Here is a 19,462-nt window from a genome sequence, read left to right as displayed (position 1 = left end):
TGAATTATCCTACAGGGGGAGAGAATAAATCATCGCCAAAGATATATCCACCATCCCATGTTTTGATCATGCAAAATCTAGATCAACGACAATGATTACCTCTAGATCCAAAGGCGGTAAGATGTGGAGTCCACACCCTGCAGTGCTTGCAATAGAGCCTAATGTGGGTCTATGCAGTGGGCCCACATCCATCATCATACTATCACAGTGACTTTCCATGTTTTTTCCTCCATGAAATTTACCAGCAAGCAAGCTGAAGGCGCCGGAGTAGGGCCCCACCTGTTTTGGCCGTAACTTTTTCATTGTCTCGTATAACTTTTCAGTTGGTATGGGGTATGGACCAAATGAGAATTCTAAATACAAGAGTTTGGAGGCCAGGACCAAATAAGTGGGTGGCAATACCATTTCCTGGCCAGCAATTCTTGTTAAAACTATACTGTTTTTTTTATTGGGTGGGGGGGTTGATATACACACTCCTTGTTTCAATAATGGCACCCCACTCAATACTTTACACTGTTCTAATTAGCTTCTGGAGGCTATGACAATCCCCAAGATGCTCTCAATAGCCCAGTAGATACGTCATTAATAGTGTGGAGTGCCATTATCAAAACAAGAGGTGCAGAAATTCAAGCAGTGAAAAATATGAAAAAGCAGAGTAAAATGTTTTAGCTCTTTTATCTTTATTCATTCCCAGAGAGTGGGGAAGAACTGGAGAGCTACTGGTGTTTTGATTGAGCTTTCAAACCTTCAAGAAAGCTTGCAAAAAAAGAGAACCCAATAGATAATTATCTGAATCAATCACATTTAATACACTATATATAAGGTGAATTTCCTAATGACTAGAATTTCTGAAAAACTCTATTTTACAACAATCGCAATTGGACGATGAGACTATCAAAACAGGAAAAGAAAGAAGGGAAAAAATACAAGAAACAAATAGCACATATACACAGTTGAAAGATAAATAGGACAAAGCAACTGATCAGAGCCTGTTTTCTACCTTTAAAACGCCGTTCTTCAAGGAAATAACACACTTGAAACTGAAATTTTATTAACCAAGGATGCCTCGCAAAAAACCCGCATGAACCTCGGCTTCGAAAGATATGTTACAAAATTAAAAGTCTAATGGGAAGGCAGGTCTTGTACAAAGAAAGCCCCCAAACTCTTCAACCAGAGAAACTGAGAACTGCCTCCAAATGAAAAGGAAAGAAATTATCACAAAAAATTTTGCAAACCATAAGCACAAACAGGAAAGAATAATTTGTATGGAGTAGAGTAAAGAGGGTACCTGAACATCAAATAAACAATGTTCTTCCTCAATATGTTCCACATTTGGTGGCAGAAGGAAAAATTAAGGCAATCAATGAATTAAGTTACTCAAACAAGTTTACTGTACATTGTGCACTTTAGCCGTTGCTTCTCACCCTCAAAAGCACTAGTTTTAAGCTTCATTTGAACACCTGGACAGAACTAACAGAAATTTCATCAGGCCCCACAAATCCAATTCCATTAAAGATGCCTACATACAACATTGGAGATGGAGATGCAGATATGTACATGGATATAGCCATCAAAATATGAAAATACTTCAGAGGATTGTTCAGCAATATCTCGCATCCATATTTGGCTGGAGAGAAGTATCCAAGTATCAGATTCAGATATTTTCAAGTTTCAACTATGACACAAATATTGTTCTCGGGAATTTCTCGGCAAGGGAAAATTTCGGGATGTATTAAATTTCTTTATTATTATTTTTTTCGGTTTTATTTCGGAAAACTGATAAAATTAAATTATTTAAAATATATATATATATATATGAGGAAACTGTTGGTGAGCTTAAGCCCACCAAACTTATGGTGAGCTAGCTTGCCCAATCACATGGGTCCCACATTTTGGAGAGTGATCCAAACCATTCATTTGCAAGGCCTTATCATAGATAGGGGGTGTACCAAAAATCAGCTCCATAGGATCATCCTAACCCCTCCATTTGTGGAGGACAAAAATGGGGCAGATTTGTGTCTGTCCATTTTTGTCCTCCACAAATGGAGGGGTTAGGATGATCCTATGGAGCTGATTTTTGGTACACCCCCCATCTATGTAAGGGACTTTCAAATGAATGTTTTGGATCATCCTAACAAAGTGGGCCCCCATGTGATTGGGCAAGCTAGCTCACCATAAGTTTGGTGAGCTTTCCTCTATATATATATATATATATATATATATATATATATATATATATAGAGAGAGAGAGAGAGAGAGAGAGAGAGAGGAGAGAAAAAAAAATGTTGGTGCTCTTAAGCTCACCATTTTTTTGGTGCGCTTAAGTTGTTATAACGCCTACAATTCGTTTAAATGTTTGGGTCACGCTTAAGCGGAGCTGATTTTTGGTACACCCCCTATCTATGATAAGGCCTTGCAAATGAATGGTTTGGATCACTCCCCAAAATGTGGGACCCATGTGATTGGGCAAGCTAGCTCACCATAACTATATATATATATATATATATATATATATATATATGTGTGAGAATAGTGTTCCTGCGCAGCTGCTTCAAAAACTCATGTGGCCAACATTTTTTGGGTGATCCAAAGCATTCATTTGAGAGGCCCTTCCACGGATAGGGTGTGTACCAAAAATCAGCCCTAAAGGATCTTCTTAGCCCAATCAAAGGTGGAGGGGAAAATGGACAAAGACACTGTTTCTGACCATTTTTTCCCTCCACAAACAGCAGGGTTAGGATAATCATAAAGGGCTCATTTTTTGTACACACCCTATCCATGGAAGGGCCTTCCAAATGAATGCTTTGGATCACCCCCAAAAATGTGGGGCCACATGAGTTTTTGAAGCAGCTGCTCAGATAAGCTATCTGAGAACCTCTCTCTCTCTCTCTCTCTCTCTCTCTATATATATATATATATATATATATATATAGAGAGAGAGAGAGAGAGAGAGAGAGGAAAGGGTTCCTGCGCTAGAGCGCAAATAAGCTTATCTACGCACGAGTGCAGAAACAGGGGTGGGCCACATTTGGAGGGAGGGGGATCCAAAGAATTCATTTGATGGGCCCTTTCATAGATAGGGTGTCCACCAAAAATCAGCTCCATTGGATCAACATAGGGTGTCCATTTGTGGGGCCAAAAATGGGCAGATTTGTGGACAAACAGTATCTGTCCATTTTGGCCCCACAAATGGACACACTAAGATGGTCAAATGGAGCTGATTTTTTGTACACGGGGTCCATGATGGGGCCTGTCAAATGAATGCTTAGGATCACCCCCCCCAATGTGGCCCCACGCAGCTTTCTAGCACTTGAGGGCAAATAGCTTATCTGCGCTCGAGCGCAGGAACCATTTTCTCATATATATATATATATATATATATATATATATATATATAGAGAGAGAGAGAGAGAGAGAGAGAGAGAGAGAGAGGAAAGTGTTGGTGAGCTTAAGCTCACCAAACTTATGGTGAGCTTAAGCGCCCAATCACATTGGGGCCTACTTTGTTAGGATGATCCAAAGCATTCATTTGAAAGGCCCTTACATAGATGGGGTGTGTACCAAAAATCAGCTCCATAGGATCATCCTAACCCATCCATTTGTGGAGGTAAAAATGGACAGACATTATTTGTCCACAAATCTGCCCATTTTTGTCCTCCACAATGGAGGGGTTAGGATGATCCTATGGAGCTGATTTTTGGTACACACCCTATCTATGATAGAGCCTTGCAAATGAATGGTTTGGATCACCACAGAAAATGTGGGACCCATGTGATTGGGGCGCTTAAGCTCACCATAAGTTTGGTGAGCTTAAGCTCACCAACACTTTCCTCTCTCTCTCTCTCTCTCTCTCTCTCTCTCTCTATATATATATATATATATATATATATATATATATATATATATATATATATAATTTAAGAAAAAATATAATATAAAAAATATCATAAAAATATCAGGATAATATCATGATATTATCGGCATATTTATGTTAAAATGAAAACATCGCTATATATTTAAAATATAGGGATTATTTCAGGATTTTGTCTTTTTATCAAAATGTCATGATAAAAATGCGATATTTTGAAAATATGGGAGATATTTGTGACATGGCATTTCAACACCAAAATATAATATTTTGAAGCTCATGCACATGGAAAAATTATGTACCTTGTGGTTCTGAGGTGCCATATTTCCCTATTCCACCTTTTGGTCCATTGGTACATCACTAGGATCAGGTGTAACAAACATCAACTCACTTTAGTGCAACAAAAGCCGTCCCTTCTCCAAGCCAAGAAAAACCCACTTCAACCAAATGAGGTAATCAGATTATAACTGAGTAGCAAGATCACTAGACAACTGAATTATGCCACGCATCTGTAGGTAGGGATTTTCCAATAGCTTCTCGTTGTTGCTCTAATTAGCAGGAAGACAAAAGCAAGTTAGTTTCAAAAAGCAATGTTCCATACCTAATATGCAGAAAAGTCACAGAAATAAAAATCATTTGTAGCAAAATGCGTGATTTTAAGCAAACATGAGATCCAGCCCTGACCTGCTGTGCCTTGAAAACCAGATTTTGAAGCATGCGCTGGTACTTTTCAGGTTCATCTGTCATCATTCTCTGTAAAGGCTATTGAATCAGAGAAACTTAAAAAGAGAAATGCAAGAAAACAAAACGAGCAACCAGTGTGCAATTGAGAAAAGTTAATGGGCATGCCTTCAGAAGAAATGCGGAAGAGTAATACGCAACCCTTGAGTCGGTATCATCTAAAAGTTCCCTGCCAAGAAAAACCCAAAGTGCATCAATGATGGACATATGCAATGACTAAATTTTACAAATTTTCACAGAAGCAAGCAACTGAAGAATTACCTGAAAAATTCTTCTCCTCCAACTTCTAAGAACGCAGAGCGATCTTCAGTGCATTTACCAACCAAAAGTAAAAGAAGAGCTGCTCGAATGTCTGACGTGGCGCCAGGTAGATTTCCCCTTCCTTTACTACCAACGGCAACACCTAGCGCAATATCATCTGTTGCGGCACCAGCAAGTTGAATCAAAGGCCAATAGAATAAAGCAGCAGGAACCCGTGCTACAAGTTGCTTAGGAACAACAGCATGGCCCCTCAGAAGCAAAGCGGCCATGGATGATATCTCGCAAATTGAAGGAGGGTGTTCTGGGTCATTTCTGCCACTGGATTCTCCTAAAAACTTATCTGTGCCATGAGATTTTTCATGTTGAGGGGCATTTGGATCTCTGCCACTCTTCACATTCTCGTCGGTACAACCAAACATGTTACCAATGCATGTGAAATCCCCAATAGGTACTCCAGTTGCATGGAGAAATCTCAGGCATAATTGAGAAAATAGCATGCCACACATCTGCTCAAATAGTCGGAACAAGTCAGAAAATATGAGCAGTGCGATGCCAATGCAGAATGTAATTCATAAAATCAACAAATAAAACTAACAAATAACAAGTCTTAAGCCTGTGCAAACACAAAAGTATAAAATCCATGGATAAAATTTAACAGTAAATTGAGTTTGTGAAGAAGCCTAGGAAATAGCCTGTAAGTTCGTAAAATACGAAGGAATGCTAATAATTCATAATTTTGGCCGAATGGAGAAAGGTACTGTCATGTAGTTGTTTCAATACCACGGTAAACAACATATTTAATCACAGCTAGCTCAAATGGAACATTAACTTTTGGAATAAACACTTCAAACTGACTATTTAAGAAATTTTTTGTGCGAATTATGTGGGTGTCTTAGGAACTTATAATCATAAAATGCCGCTAAATCATGGTTTGAAATTTCGGCCTAAAGATTTCGGCCAGGGCCGACAACGAAAGTACATGAATCTGAAATTTCGGTTTTGGTTGGCCGAAACCGACATTTAAAATCTAGGGTTACTTTGAGATTTTGTCATTTTATAAAAATGCCGCGATAAAAACGCTATATTTTGAAAATATCAGAGATATTTGTGACAGAGATCACAGCTTCGTCAAATGGAACATTAACTTTTGGGATAAACACTTCAAACTACCTATTTCAGAAATTTTTGTGCGAAAAATGTGAGGAAGTCTTAGGAACTTCTAATCATAAAATGCCACAAAATCAATAGCAAAAATAGATTACCTTCAAAATATTGATACGATCTGTTTCATTTATTTGAGCCACCAAGGACAAAGCACTACTCATTATGTCCACCACAGCATTTGCTTCCTCCAGACGGTTATCGCTGTGATCATAGCTAACAATCTTGTTTTCATCGAACAAAAGTTTGCAACGCATGAGAAGCTTCTCAAGAATAAACAGGAAGCCATATCTGATAAAGTTGTATTTTGACTTTAGTAGCCCACACATGATCCAGATGGACAAAGGAACTGATGAGTCAGTTGAAGAATCTTGACTACCAGCAATTCCAATTTGCCTTTGTAAATTGTTAATATTCGACCATATACTCGTATTTCCATCATCACTAATTTTTTTATTTTTTTTTTGAATGGTTCCATCATCACTAATTTCTGAAACAAGTAATTCAACTAGCCATATATACCCATTACGCCGACAAGCGGGTCGTTCTGAGTGAAGAAGAGAATGTAGAGTGGCCCAAGAAAGTTTGACTTTCATGCCAATATCAACTTCCACAGGTCCATCCTCGATAGCATTCAAAGACTTCCAAGATTTTGTTATCCCAATCATATCTGAGTACTCCTCATCTAAACGAGTGAATGTCCTTATAGTTTCATCGAATTTCGTTGTGATCTTCTCCAAGAGCTACAAAAAAAAAATAATAAGAGGCAGCAATTATGAAGGAAGTGGAGTTTCCAAATAATGTTGTAGATATGATGAATAAAGCTGCTTAATTTGAAATGCCTAACTTGACACGTCAGTCAGAAATTTGACAAAAATATTACAAATGAATTCGATGCAACAAGCAAGTTTATAAGTAATGAGCAGAGTCCCTTGTTTGAGAAAGATTTGATATGACCGTGCTTGTTGTGGATCAAGGTCTGCTCCGATCTAGGGTTTTGTTTAATTATTTTCATCTTGCTCCTATCTAGGGTATTGTTTAATTATTTTCATCTTGCTGTATTTCTCTGTTTTTCCTTGACGTGGTCATCTGGAACCCATTTGCTGAAAATTGCATCCTTTCAATACATGTTCTATTATTGCAAAAAATAAAAAAAGGGAAATGTTATCAGCACTAATGTATTTTGATAAGGCACTCCTCACTTTATTAAAAGGACGGTATGGCCCGCACCATAGGATTATCCAAACCGTCCATTAGATGGGGCACAGCCTATCAGCAGTACTGTATTTTGATGAGGCACTCCTCACTTTATTAAAAGTACGGTATGGCCCGCACCATAGGATTATCCAAACCGTCCATTAGATGGGCCACAGCCTAAATAGGTTGTGCCCCAAAAATTATTTCCATAGGCTGATCCTAACCCTCCGATCTGAATGTTAAGAGGGTTGATCCTAACCCTCTATAGATCGGAGGGTTAGAATCAGCCTGTGGAAATAATTTTTGGGGCACAACCTATTGAGACTGTGGCCCATCTAATGGACGGTTTGGATCATCCTATGGTGCGGGCCATACCGTACTTTTAATAAAATGAGGAGTGCTCTCATCAAAATACAGTAGTGCTGATAACATTTCCCTAAAAAAAATATCCAAATCATTAGCAGATTGGACCTTTCCAGGCTTCTCAAGAAGGCAACACAATGGAAGATAAATTTGCACATATACGAGCTAAGATGTGTTTCATAATTGGCCTTTTCTTATTCTCATTTCCGTTGCCATGGAACTTTTATTCCTTCTTAGAATTCTAGTTTTCTGCCCAATACCAGTGTTTAAAAAGTAAGACTTTGAATAGAACTAGGCCAAGGTAGAAAGGAGTCAACTTTGGCGAGTCAATGATTGGCGTGGCTGATTTTTCCATAATTAAGGTGAGTCAAAAGAGTTTTGTATTAACCTGATAGAGAAAAACTCAAGCTCGGATGAAAACTCGGACAAGGTAAAAAACAGAGTCGACTTGGGCGAGTCAATGATAGTCAATGTTCAATTGTTCATACATTCCCTTGTTTTCCTTCCAAAAACAAAACACTGAAACAACCAATTCCTCCCAAAGCTTAAGCCGTTGGAGATAGCATTATTTAATCTTTTATACTTTAACACTCCCCCTCACGTGAGGCCCCTCTTTTTAGGGTCGGCCTACATGTGGCACATGTGGCCCCTCTTTTGGGTTGGCACTTACATGTGGATTTTTTTTATTTCAAGGAGTTTTGAACACAAGAACTTTGGCTTTGATACCATGTGAAACAACTAACTACTCCGAAAACATAAGCCGTTGAGATGGCGTTATTTAATCTTTTATTCTTTAACAAACACAATGGTCGTCATTCAGAGCAATTTACCGTATTTAGGCGTTCGAAGTTGGGATATCTGGACAAAGCTCTCGAAATAGAGCTTCTCAATATCTGGCCAATGCCTTCCACCCCATGCTTAAGAGAGATATAAAAAGCCTCTGGTGCATCTGCAAGACTAAGCATTGTTGCGAGTGGTTGAATCTCATCAAAGCTATATTCAGAACCTCTAGTAGCCAAGGATGTTTCATTTATCTGACATAAAACATAGTCAAAAAGCACCAGAAATAGATTCCTCTTTTCTTCCTTTGAGTTTGCTCGTGAATACTGTGCAGCAAAAAAAGATGTAAGTTCAGATTTTGTATGCATCTAAATGAACCCACGCATTTCAACGCAATGACTATTCAGAAAGTACAAAATCCAAGAACAAATTTACTATGCATTCCTTAACTACATCACAAGAGATCAGATTTTGGGTACACATATTGGAAAAATAAATTTGAACCTTATTACCACACAAGAATGTTAATCAGCAATTACATGTCATTTCACCTGTCTATTTTAATTGGATTTCTTACGGAGAACAATCACAGAATGTAAACAAGGGGATTGGAGAAGGAAGAAGGTGAGGTATATAGTATCACATTTATGTATTATGCAATAACCATGGTTTTAAATTTTGACCGAAATCAGAAATTTCAGTGCTAAATTTTGGATTTCGGTCCAGAACGAAACCAAAATCCATTATACCCGAAACGTTACAGGATTTCACCGAAATTTCAGATTTCGGCCGAAATGGGTGAAATCTCAAATTTTTTAACTCAAAAATCTAATTTTTTTTAATAATATAAAGTATTAGTCCGAAATTTGGTAATAAATAATATATTGTTTTTAATGATGAGAAGGTTTCGGCCGAAATTTTGGTTTCAGTGGGGTCCAAAATGCTTACCGAAACCAAAATTTAAAACAATGTTAATGACACATCGCGTACTAATACAGGGCAGTCAGAGATTTGAATATGGTGAAAGAGTTCAATGATGCGATCTTTAACATAAAGACAAAAGAAAAGGCTACGATGAAGAGAAGGAGAAAATAAAGGAGAAAAAAAAGAAGAAAATATGCCTTTGCAATGTGTCTCAGAACATCACAACAATCAAACTGGAAATATGGCAGAGGTGTAACAAGGTGGGGCAGAAGAGGGGGGGGGTCTCTTGCATGAGACCGGTAGACAATCGAAGGGAAACACCATGTCACCACTTCAATGGTCATAATGAATAACATAGCTTCACAATTTCAAATGTCTGCATTGAATAAAAAAGTTCCACATTGTTGGGACATTAATCTATAGTTGGGAGTATCTACCTCAAGGCAAATAAACTCAATTCCTCCGAGCAGATCAACCTGTTCAACCAGAAATATAGGAGTATTTGTAACAGCATCCACAGACCCATTAGGAACTTGATAGAACATGTTAGTCAACATGCAAATAAGCTTGCAATGAATTATTTCTGCCCAAGAATGCTCCCTGCTTATCTCTAAAAGAACCTTAATAACCTGCAAACAACCCAAACATGATGAGATCAAATGGATGGACAGTATGTTACTTACACGGCACGAACTATCGTCCTGTGACATTCTACTACAAAAATGAGCAGAAGAAGATAATAGGAAGATTCATATTCTCAAAAAAAAAAAACGATGATGATAGGAAGTTTCATATGGACAAGAGAACAATTTTGTAAAAATGGCTTAAATAATAATAATATGTTACAACGAACACTACTATTCGAAAGCACAAAGACTCCTAATGTAATAAATACAGAACTGCTAGTTAGATAGACCATGGCACAATACTTATATACGTGGGTGTATTGCAACAGCCTGCTGAGCAAGAAAAAAGATAGATGATAATATGAGAATGAAGATGAACGCTTCAAAGACATTGTGCCAAAGTTAGACCATCTGAGCAGTGATCAGTATACATGATTGCATTTCCTAGGCATTCCATAAAGATAAATCAAGAAAACAAGTTTCCTCACCCTTATGTCAAGACCTTCCAATCTGTTCCTCCAGATTTTACCGCTATCACAAACAAAGTAAAGTAAGCAACTTAAAGCAGATGCCCAGATAGTTTCTTCCCTTTCTTCTGTCTGCAAAAATTTAGAAGGGCATATTAATAAAACAGGTCAAGAACCCAGAAACCTTGCCAAATGTGACAACAGAGATTATGATTACACTGGTACAAACAAGAACATGCAGAGCACATTTATAAATAAATCCATGCAGGCCCACTTACAATTAATAGACTAGACCGAAACACCACAAGTAGCACCAAACTTATCTTCCATATGATTTGACCTCTTCTCAGGAACAGACTACTATTTTTTTCATTTAAACAGAGACAGAATTTACTAATAGAAGAAGAAAACAAAAAATAGGGCAGAACTTGCCAAACAATTCACAAATTGTGGCCCTCCGTTTTGCAAGGGAGTTGGCAACGTTATTAGCTACTTTGGGGATTAAGGCTGTGTTGTTTAATCTTACCACCTTTGCATGTCCATCTTTAACATTCCAAGGGACATTGCGCGTCGAAAGCCAGCAGAGGAAATTTTTGTTTGAAGGGAAAGAGAAAGGAAATTCTTTGATGAGATGGGAAGAGGCATGTAGTGTATTCTTTGAAGGTCAGGCTTGGGGTCATGGAGATCTATTTATAAAGATATAAGTTCTTAACTGGTATTAGGTGTATTAGTGTATGGTACGAGGTAAAATTTTGGGAAGATGTATGGTTAGATCAGCTTACCTTGCGCCACGTATACCCGAGCCTATATAGGATTGTCAAAAACATTGTACGGATGTGTGTGTGTGTGTGGTGGTCGTGGTTCTTTTTCTTTTTCTTTTTTTTTTTTTTGGGGGGGGGGGGGGGGGGCGGGCTTCAGCGTATGTTTTTCTTTAGGAATATTAAAGATGTTGAAATAATATCCTCACGAATTTCTCTGTCTCACAGGTTGAAGAAGATTAAAGAATTTGGACGACAAATCTAAACTGATATTCTCAGTTGGCATGTTTTGTCCAAGTGATCCTAACCGAAGACTTTCCATCTTGTATTTTGAATGGCATTTACGATCTAAATATTGTCATGAACAAAGTTTTAAATTTCTGTTATGGAGCTAATTTCCGTCCTACCCGAAACCGAAATTTTAGCCGAAATCCGGTAACGGGTGCTCGAAATGTCATTTTTTGGGCCGAAATTACCGAAAATTTCGGCTGAAATTCTGTAAAGGAATAAAAAATTAATATTTTATCAAAAATTCGACAATTTCTAGGTCCTCACCGAAATTCAAAATTTCGTAGTTCAGCCGAAATTTAAAACCTTGGTCATGAGCATTCTTGGATCTAGTAAAATCATTAACTCTTGAGGGAACTAGAGCCCGTAAATGATATTCTCGGTTGCTTGAGCGTATGATTTTCTTTAGGAATCTTTAAGAGGTGTAAATAATATCCTCGAGAATTTCTGTCTCAGGTTGAATCCTTCTTTTTGCTTTTCCAAGATACTAAGGGCGTGTTCGATAAGTCATATCAAAATGGTGTTTTCCACTTTTTTAGGTGCGCAGAATGTGAAAAGCCAAAAATCTTTGAGAATCTTGTTTGGCAACCCTGACCCAGAGAGTCTGTTTCTCCTCTTTCAGCGTTTTTGGCCAGTAAATAATGGGATTTTCAAAGCGACTCGGAGTCGCTTCTGAGAATCTCATGTATCTGTTTCCACCCGTTTCTCGGAAAAGAATGGGAAGGGTTGCCGAACACGCTCTAAGTTTCCTCAAATAAACGTACAATACCCTGTAGTCGACCTCCTGTCAAATTTGGGCAACGAATCTCAAGTGATATTCTCGGTCGGCAAGTTTTGTCCAAGTTAATGATTTTATTAGACCCAAGAATGATCATGAAAAAGTTAGATGCACTCTCCACGACCTTGATGATTGTTTTTGGGGTAGGTAAGCCTGGATTGAACCTCTGACCTCTGGATCGAAGAACTCCAAGGCCTTAATGATGACTACACCATGTTCGCCACATCCAATCTCACTAGCAAAGCATTCCCCCATCTGACTGAGCTTCAAGAGTTGCTTCATCGGCATGATGGATTAATGACAACAACAAAGCTTCTGGAAAGCCTCCCATTCCCAACCAACTTATCAAGACACCTTCTGCGTGTTGTATTCATCCAACATAAACTCAACTATATAAGGACGTGGTTAGGGGTGCAACTTGGGTCGGGCTCAACCCGAACCCGACGGGTCCAACCCAATTTTGGCTTGGGTTGGGTTGGCATTTCCTCAGGTTAGGTGGGTTAGTTGGGAAAAGCCAACTTCATTTAATTTCAGGTTGGATTAGGGTTGAGGCCTTGGCAACCCGACCCGAACCCGACCTCCATCCTCTAATTTTATCTTGATTTTCTATGGGTTATTGTATTTTTCTATTTGCCCAAGGTGAACCCGAACAAACCCAACTCAACCCAACCCGATTTTGGTTAGATGGATTGGGTTAGGGTTGAGAAATTTAGAGGCGGGTTGGGTTAGGGTTGACAATCCTCAACCCGAGGTTCGGGTTGGGTTGGGTTAGGATTGAGGGAATGCTATCTCGGGTTGGGTTAGGGTTGGCCTCAACCCGACCCGAGTTGCATCCCTCGACATGGTCGAGGTTGTGGAAAAGGTTCCAGTCATGGTTGAGGATACCCATATTACCCGCAACAATATCATGTTATTATCCTCAAGTGATGTGATCCATTTCAAGTGAGGAGAATTTAGAAGTGGTTGAAAACAGTGTTGAGGGTAATTTGGCCATTTTGACCAAACCCATCTACAAGTTTTGCAACTAATTATCAAAAGTTGAATAGAATTTAGTATAGACTCCCATCCAAAATTTCCCCCTCCTCCTAATACCTTTCTATATTCATCATATGTTAGCTAGATTTTACATGCCTACCCCTAGTATAACTACCTTGGTTGAGAGAGAGAAAAGATCTCAAAAATATTCAAACATTACATATGGATAAAAACATAACACATTCAAGACAATAAAACTCAGGTTCGCACCTTGATCTACTTTTGGCCCTTCCAAATTCTTTCTTACTGGGCTTAATGAACCAACGACTTTTGAAAGCCCTTAATTGTGAGTGAAATTGAGTAAAGCATGGAGATGGGATGGCACAAAATGGAATTATTAATCACACTAATGTGCACCATTGGCTACCCCACTTGAACACTCATTCCCAATGCCAGTACAGATTTGATCACGATCAAGTGCTTTTTGGATCGTATCATGCCTTGTGATTGGTGTTTATCCCCACTATCTCTCGAGTCTTCTTACATACAAAGGATTTACTTGTTACTAATACAGTCTAGCCTCTGTTCTTCCTTAAATCCCTTGTTTCATTCCGATAGTATCATAGATCGGGATAGATGCAAAGGAAATGAATGCATTTCCATACTATAAGTGGAATAGATAGAAGATAATCTGGATCATGCCACATTACTTATTCCACTGGATCTTACTGAGCCTGCTCATGCACGACATTATTCGGGTCTGATAATAGAAAAGATTCTCCTCAAGCGAACCAGCCCATCCTGTCTCTGTAGAGGGACTTCCACCGTGGTTGGAAGAGAGACACATTTGTTTGTGAATTCCAATGTGGCGGATAAAATCATATATTTGCACGGCCCAATCATCATCCTTTAAAAAGATCAAATAACACTTTCAAGCATCTCCCTTAGTGGCATCCCAACGAAGGTGGAAGAGAGGAAACAAGCAACCACCTAAATCAAGAACTTTATCCCCACAAAGTAGCCGGTCGTGGTGTTTGGATCTCTACAAGATTTTTACTACTTAATTAGGAGCGCGAGCAAGCGTCTACAAATCTAAGAAAACATAAGAATAGAGTTTTTTCAGCCGAGTTTATCACAGTATAAGGAGTGCATAGAAGGTGGTTCTATGGGGAGCAAATCCACGACGCTAGCCGACATGCCAACCCTATCCGGGTTACATCGAAGGCGGACCATGTGATCACATTACTTCAAACTGACAACACACTTACCCAAAGCTTCTTTTTTTTAGAGGTAATTGCCCAAAGATTCTTGTCCGTTGGAAATATACTTAGTCCGTTGGAAGGGCCAACTGTTTGCAGATTGTGCGAGGATACAAGCCAACAAACTCCCACCCGTCATGCCAATCATTATATCCGACAAGGTCAAATCTTTTCAAGCTCTGTCGATTTCAACCGGGGGAGAATAATGGAAGAACATCCAAGAAGCCATGGAGAATCAAGAAGTAAAGAAGGTGGGGTCCATTGTTAATGTTAAACGAGTTTCATTTAATTTTTAGAGTGTTATTTAGGTCGTTTTAAGTCATAAGGGGGTGTAGAGTCTTTTCTCATCAAAATGCATAGATCCGTCAGCTGATGTTGAGGGAAACTGAGAGGGAAGGGGATACTTCCTACCGGAGGGGAGGGGTTGAGGAGCAAAGAGGGTGAAGGAAAGTGCCAGATCTGTGGATTTCCAATTACCTATTTCCACAGCATATTAGGAAATCTGATTTTTTTCACTGTCAATCGCTGATTTGGAAATCCAAGGATTTGATCCGGATCAAAATCACAACGCAAAATGGGCTGCAAATGTGAGAAATCCATATCAAAATCTTCTCGGCATCCAAACGGGCCCTAAGTTCTTTTGTTTTAAATAGACCCCACATGTATTACGAAAATTTTAAGTGGGAAAAGAGTCTTTAAGTCATTAGAGGGCATTTTAGTCCAAAAGTGTTAGGTTGTTGTTTATGGTTTTAGAACTTTTTAGTTCTCTTTCTTGTGTTATATATATGTAACCTCAAAGTACTTTTCTTTGATGCTATGCAATCATGGAATGAATAAAGATTTGATGTTTTTTCTATGAAATTTTGAGTTTTTCTAAACTCAAGAACTCCATGTGTTCAAAAGATTATGAAATTTTTCCCTATGAAATTGGTTGAATTGAACTCCCTAACTGAATGCAATCATGCAATCATCAGGAAAAACCTACGAGAAAATTTTAGTCTCACTACTTGAACAGACATTAAATAAAACTATCACAAATGCCTTGGCACCTCATTCAGCTCATCAAACAGGGAAACGCTTGCAGGAATGCCTTGAAGATGGTTGCATACCCTAGCATTAGCAATCTTATGGGAAAAAAAGTTTTCCTTGAAAGAAGGTTATAGAACAGTTTCTAACTTTTTGTTTAGGCCATTTAATACAAAATTTCTGTTTCCATGATATTTTGTCCCATCCATCCATGTCTTGAAAATTTAACAGATTTCTGTTAAATTTTCTTTCCCTATTATCATTTAACAAAAACTTGTCTCCTTACAGTTGATAACCGCTATTATTCTGAGCCAAACCAAAGAATCCATGTTCAATTTCTTAGCTGTCCCTTTCACCATGTTTTTTTCTTTCATAAACCCGAACCCTGCCCATCCTCTACCTTCAATGAAATAACCAAATCTCGACCATTCTTTTGATCATTCTAGTAATCACTTTATTTTTGTACTTTTTATAACTACTCTTTGTTCCATTGGCCTGTTTTTCATGCAATTTCCTGTTGGGAAACGAAAATACAAATCCCTCCGAAATATTCCAGACGGTTATAATTTTATAGTTCTAAACCACTATCCATAGAATCCATTTTGAGTTTTCTCATAACCCTGAAAGCTGCCTATTCTCTACCTTCAATTAAACGACCAATCATGATCAATTTTTTATCATTCTGACAATCATTTTCATTAATATTTTTTATAATTTACTCTTTGTTACCATTCAAAAAATAATAATAATAATAATATACTCTTTGTTCCTTTGGCCCTTTTTCAGGCATTTCCCTGTTGGGAGATTAAAATAAAATCCCGGCATGTCAAGGCAGTTACAATTTCATTATTCTAAAATCTAAACCACTATCCGTAAAACTGTAACAATATAAATATACAAAAACCAGAGAACATTCATAAGGGAACCTCAATTGAAGTCCAAATCATCCATGCGTACAAAAAGAAATGATACAGGAGCATTCTTGACAAATCAACTCCTAGTGGTAGTAGATAATATCATAATACCATGGCAGAGAAAAATAAAGCGACACAATTTCTGCTATCAAGAACTCAAATAAGTCTTGCCAAGTAGTAGAGAAATTCATGGTAATATACTTTTGCCTGCCTACTATGGGAAACAACCAAGACAGGCACTGAAGTATAACTTGTAACATGTTCGATAATACAAATGACAAAATCTCTTAGATAAGCGATACAACCGTATGCATAATGCACCAATGAAAATAAATAAACCAATGCGTGCCCAAAACAATTTAAACGAATACAGTCACATACGTGAGGGAATTAATACCGGTGCCAATAGAATATCCCAATGCACACAAACATGAAGCCAAACAAATTCTGCTCCACAGAAGTCCTAAATTTGCCTAGACAACTGCAATTGGTCTCATACTGTAATAAATTTTATTTTTTTAACATAGATAACAGTTACAATGCAAAGATTGAAGCATCATATAGAAACAAAGAGAAATTATATGATGAAAGGCCGTATAGTCCATTATTTTTCAAAAAGCACTGTACAGCAACTCCATAGGATGATCTAAACCGTCCATTTGTTGGGCCGCAACTTAAATAGGTTGTGCCCCAAAAATCATGTCAATAGGACAATCCTAGCCCTCCGATATATAGTGGTTTCCATAATAAACAGTTCCTTACAGATCAGAGGGCTAGGATCGTCCTATCTAAATAATTTTTGGGGCACAGCCTATTTAAGTTGTGGCACAAATGGATGGTTTGGATCATCCTATGGAGTTGCCGTACGGTACTGTTTGAAAAATAATGGATTATACGACCTTTCATATGATTTCTCTAGAAACAAAATATCATAGAGAACATGGGGATATTTTTAGATCCAATGCAGAATAAATCAGCGCATACCTGAACAAGAAGAAGAAGGATTTCATATAGAATGTTCAAAATCCATGACTCAAAACTATCAATAGCTGAGGATGCCATGTTTAGCTTGCAAGGGTCTTTATTTCTCTTTACAAGTGCCGTGAACTGCTTTTCATCGTTAAAATATGATTCCTGAGAAGGATTTTCTTCTTCAATCGTGGGAGAATCAGATAATATAGGCTCTAGCAAGTGGGCATGAACCCCAAGATTTAGAATTAAATCAAATGTCCGAATCCTAGAAGCCAAACTCGGAGACCTAAGCATTTCCTGAAAAATATAATAAAAAATGAGAAAAAGTTGACTAGATTTTCAGAGAGAAATAGAGATGCAATTGATGCAGCACCTCCAGCATAGAAAGAGTGAGAGGAGCAGCAGTCCCGGAATCCAATACATACCTACAAAAGGAAAATTGTAATTTTCATTAGCTCATTTCCTCTTAATATAGAAAGGCATATAAAAAAGATAACTTAATATAGAAAATGGTGATTTCCATTAGTTCATTACCACTTGAGATCGAAAGGCATATAAAATAGACCACTTAATATAGAAAGACATCTAAAAAAAGAAAAAGATACAAATATCTCTTTCCTTGCATGCAAAATTAGCAACTTATTATAGCAAGACATATATATCTCTTTCCTTGCATGCAAAATTAGAAAGAGAATAAACTACAAGGTTAATCACTCAATTGGTGAGACAATCTCGACTTTGCTCTAAAATAAGAGAGTGAAGTTCCTGCCAATAGTATTTAATAAACCAGAGGTCCTTCTTATACAGAATCATATCAATCAAAATTTTACTATCTGATTTCAACGAAATGTAATGAGAAAAAGCAAATATTAACACACCTCTGTGGTCTCCAGTGACTTCACCCCCGCTAGAAATACCAGGATTGCCCTTGGAGGCATCATCCGTATTCAGGTTGACTTCATCTATCTTGGGTTTGGTCCATTTTACTTGGAAAGCATGCAGCCTTTTAATAGGATTAATAGTAATATTGATTTCACAAATAGCCCAGTCTACATAAAGCATGCAATCTGAGACACAGGAGTGAAGGAGCTAGAGAGCGCTTTACCTAACATCATTACGCTCTAATAATATGTGACCGGTTTAGACTTACCTTCCATGAGCCAAGAGCATCTCTCCTTCCATATCTCCCAAGTAATGAGACCGGGGCTAAGTTTCAAAGAAAATCCAAAAGATGTCATACCAAACTATAGGACTAACATGGCAGTGATGGGGTGGTTCTCAATCAAAGAAACCTGCAAGTAGGTGGCGAAATAACTCCATAAATCTCTCGCCAAATCGCTATCGACAAATAAATAATCCATATCATCTTCCTCCGGCCTTGAGCAACAAATACACATGGAAGGGATGGGAATAAGAATATCCTTTAATCTGTTGTCGACCGGAATAGCTTTCATAAAGATATTTCATATAAAATAACAATTTTTTATAGGGAGCTCTTTCAAGACAAAGCTCGGCCATCTTTTCTTGGGTTATTTATTTCTCACCACTTGCCAAGCAAATTTTGTGGAAACGAAAATCATTCAAAGACTTCCAAGATTTTGTTACCAAGGGGGAACGAAAATCAGTTCTATTGGGCTGTAAAAAATGTAGATTCTCTATGCATCGTCGCAATCTAAAAAATGCTAAGAATCGCGTTCAATTCGTCCAAAATTCGCCGATGTCTGGACTCAAAAAAGAAACCGGCACTAAACTACATCAACATGACTGGAACATGGACAGACATACAAACTAACCAATCAGAAGCAAAAAAAGAAACCTCACCACAACGGAAGATTATCGGAAGATTATCTCCTAGTATGAGCATTGGTTTATCAACAATCACCCAGGCCTACGGCTACGAACCCATTATCTGATATGTGCTTTAGGGAACATGGGAATGAACCAGGTTGCAGATGTCAGGAATCTCCAAAATGGTATCTGCATGCAGCTGTGGACCCCAAGAAGAGTCTGCAACTAATGAGGTGACATCGGCCGAATATCCCTTCACCAAAGAGGCCCCAAAGGAGATCATTTCAAATCCGAAGGCTTTAAGCTTCCCTAGAAT

General features: G+C 38.1%; 1 protein-coding gene across 2 annotated transcripts in view; it reads right to left on the bottom strand.

Moving 5' to 3' along the window:
- Nucleotides 1-762: 762 nt before the first annotated feature.
- The window catches only part of LOC143872822 (uncharacterized), a 34,754-nt gene continuing 16,054 nt past the window's right edge, over nt 763-19,462 (bottom strand). The window contains exons 8-20 of one of the 2 annotated variants that reach the window (XM_077376768.1): nt 17,732-17,783; nt 17,371-17,655; nt 10,410-10,520; nt 9,733-9,924; nt 8,422-8,697; nt 6,133-6,774; nt 4,871-5,376; nt 4,718-4,778; nt 4,553-4,621; nt 4,171-4,416; nt 1,558-1,627; nt 1,289-1,460; nt 763-1,186 (exon numbers count right to left, since the gene is read on the bottom strand). In XM_077376768.1, the coding sequence (XP_077232883.1) occupies nt 4,330-4,416; nt 4,553-4,621; nt 4,718-4,778; nt 4,871-5,376; nt 6,133-6,774; nt 8,422-8,697; nt 9,733-9,924; nt 10,410-10,520; nt 17,371-17,655; nt 17,732-17,783 (2,281 nt within the window). In that variant the 3' untranslated portion in view covers nt 763-1,186; nt 1,289-1,460; nt 1,558-1,627; nt 4,171-4,329. The remainder of the gene's footprint in view (nt 1,187-1,288; nt 1,461-1,557; nt 1,628-4,170; nt 4,417-4,552; nt 4,622-4,717; nt 4,779-4,870; nt 5,377-6,132; nt 6,775-8,421; nt 8,698-9,732; nt 9,925-10,409; nt 10,521-17,370; nt 17,656-17,731; nt 17,784-19,462) is intronic. The other variant, XM_077376767.1, reaches the window with a different exon arrangement.

This window comes from Tasmannia lanceolata, unplaced genomic scaffold, assembly GCF_043159265.1.
Source record: "Tasmannia lanceolata isolate RefF3 unplaced genomic scaffold, GAP_Taslan_0.1 ptg000002l, whole genome shotgun sequence".
NCBI lineage: Eukaryota > Viridiplantae > Streptophyta > Magnoliopsida > Canellales > Winteraceae > Tasmannia > Tasmannia lanceolata.
This window is presented reverse-complemented; position numbering and strand designations above follow the sequence as displayed.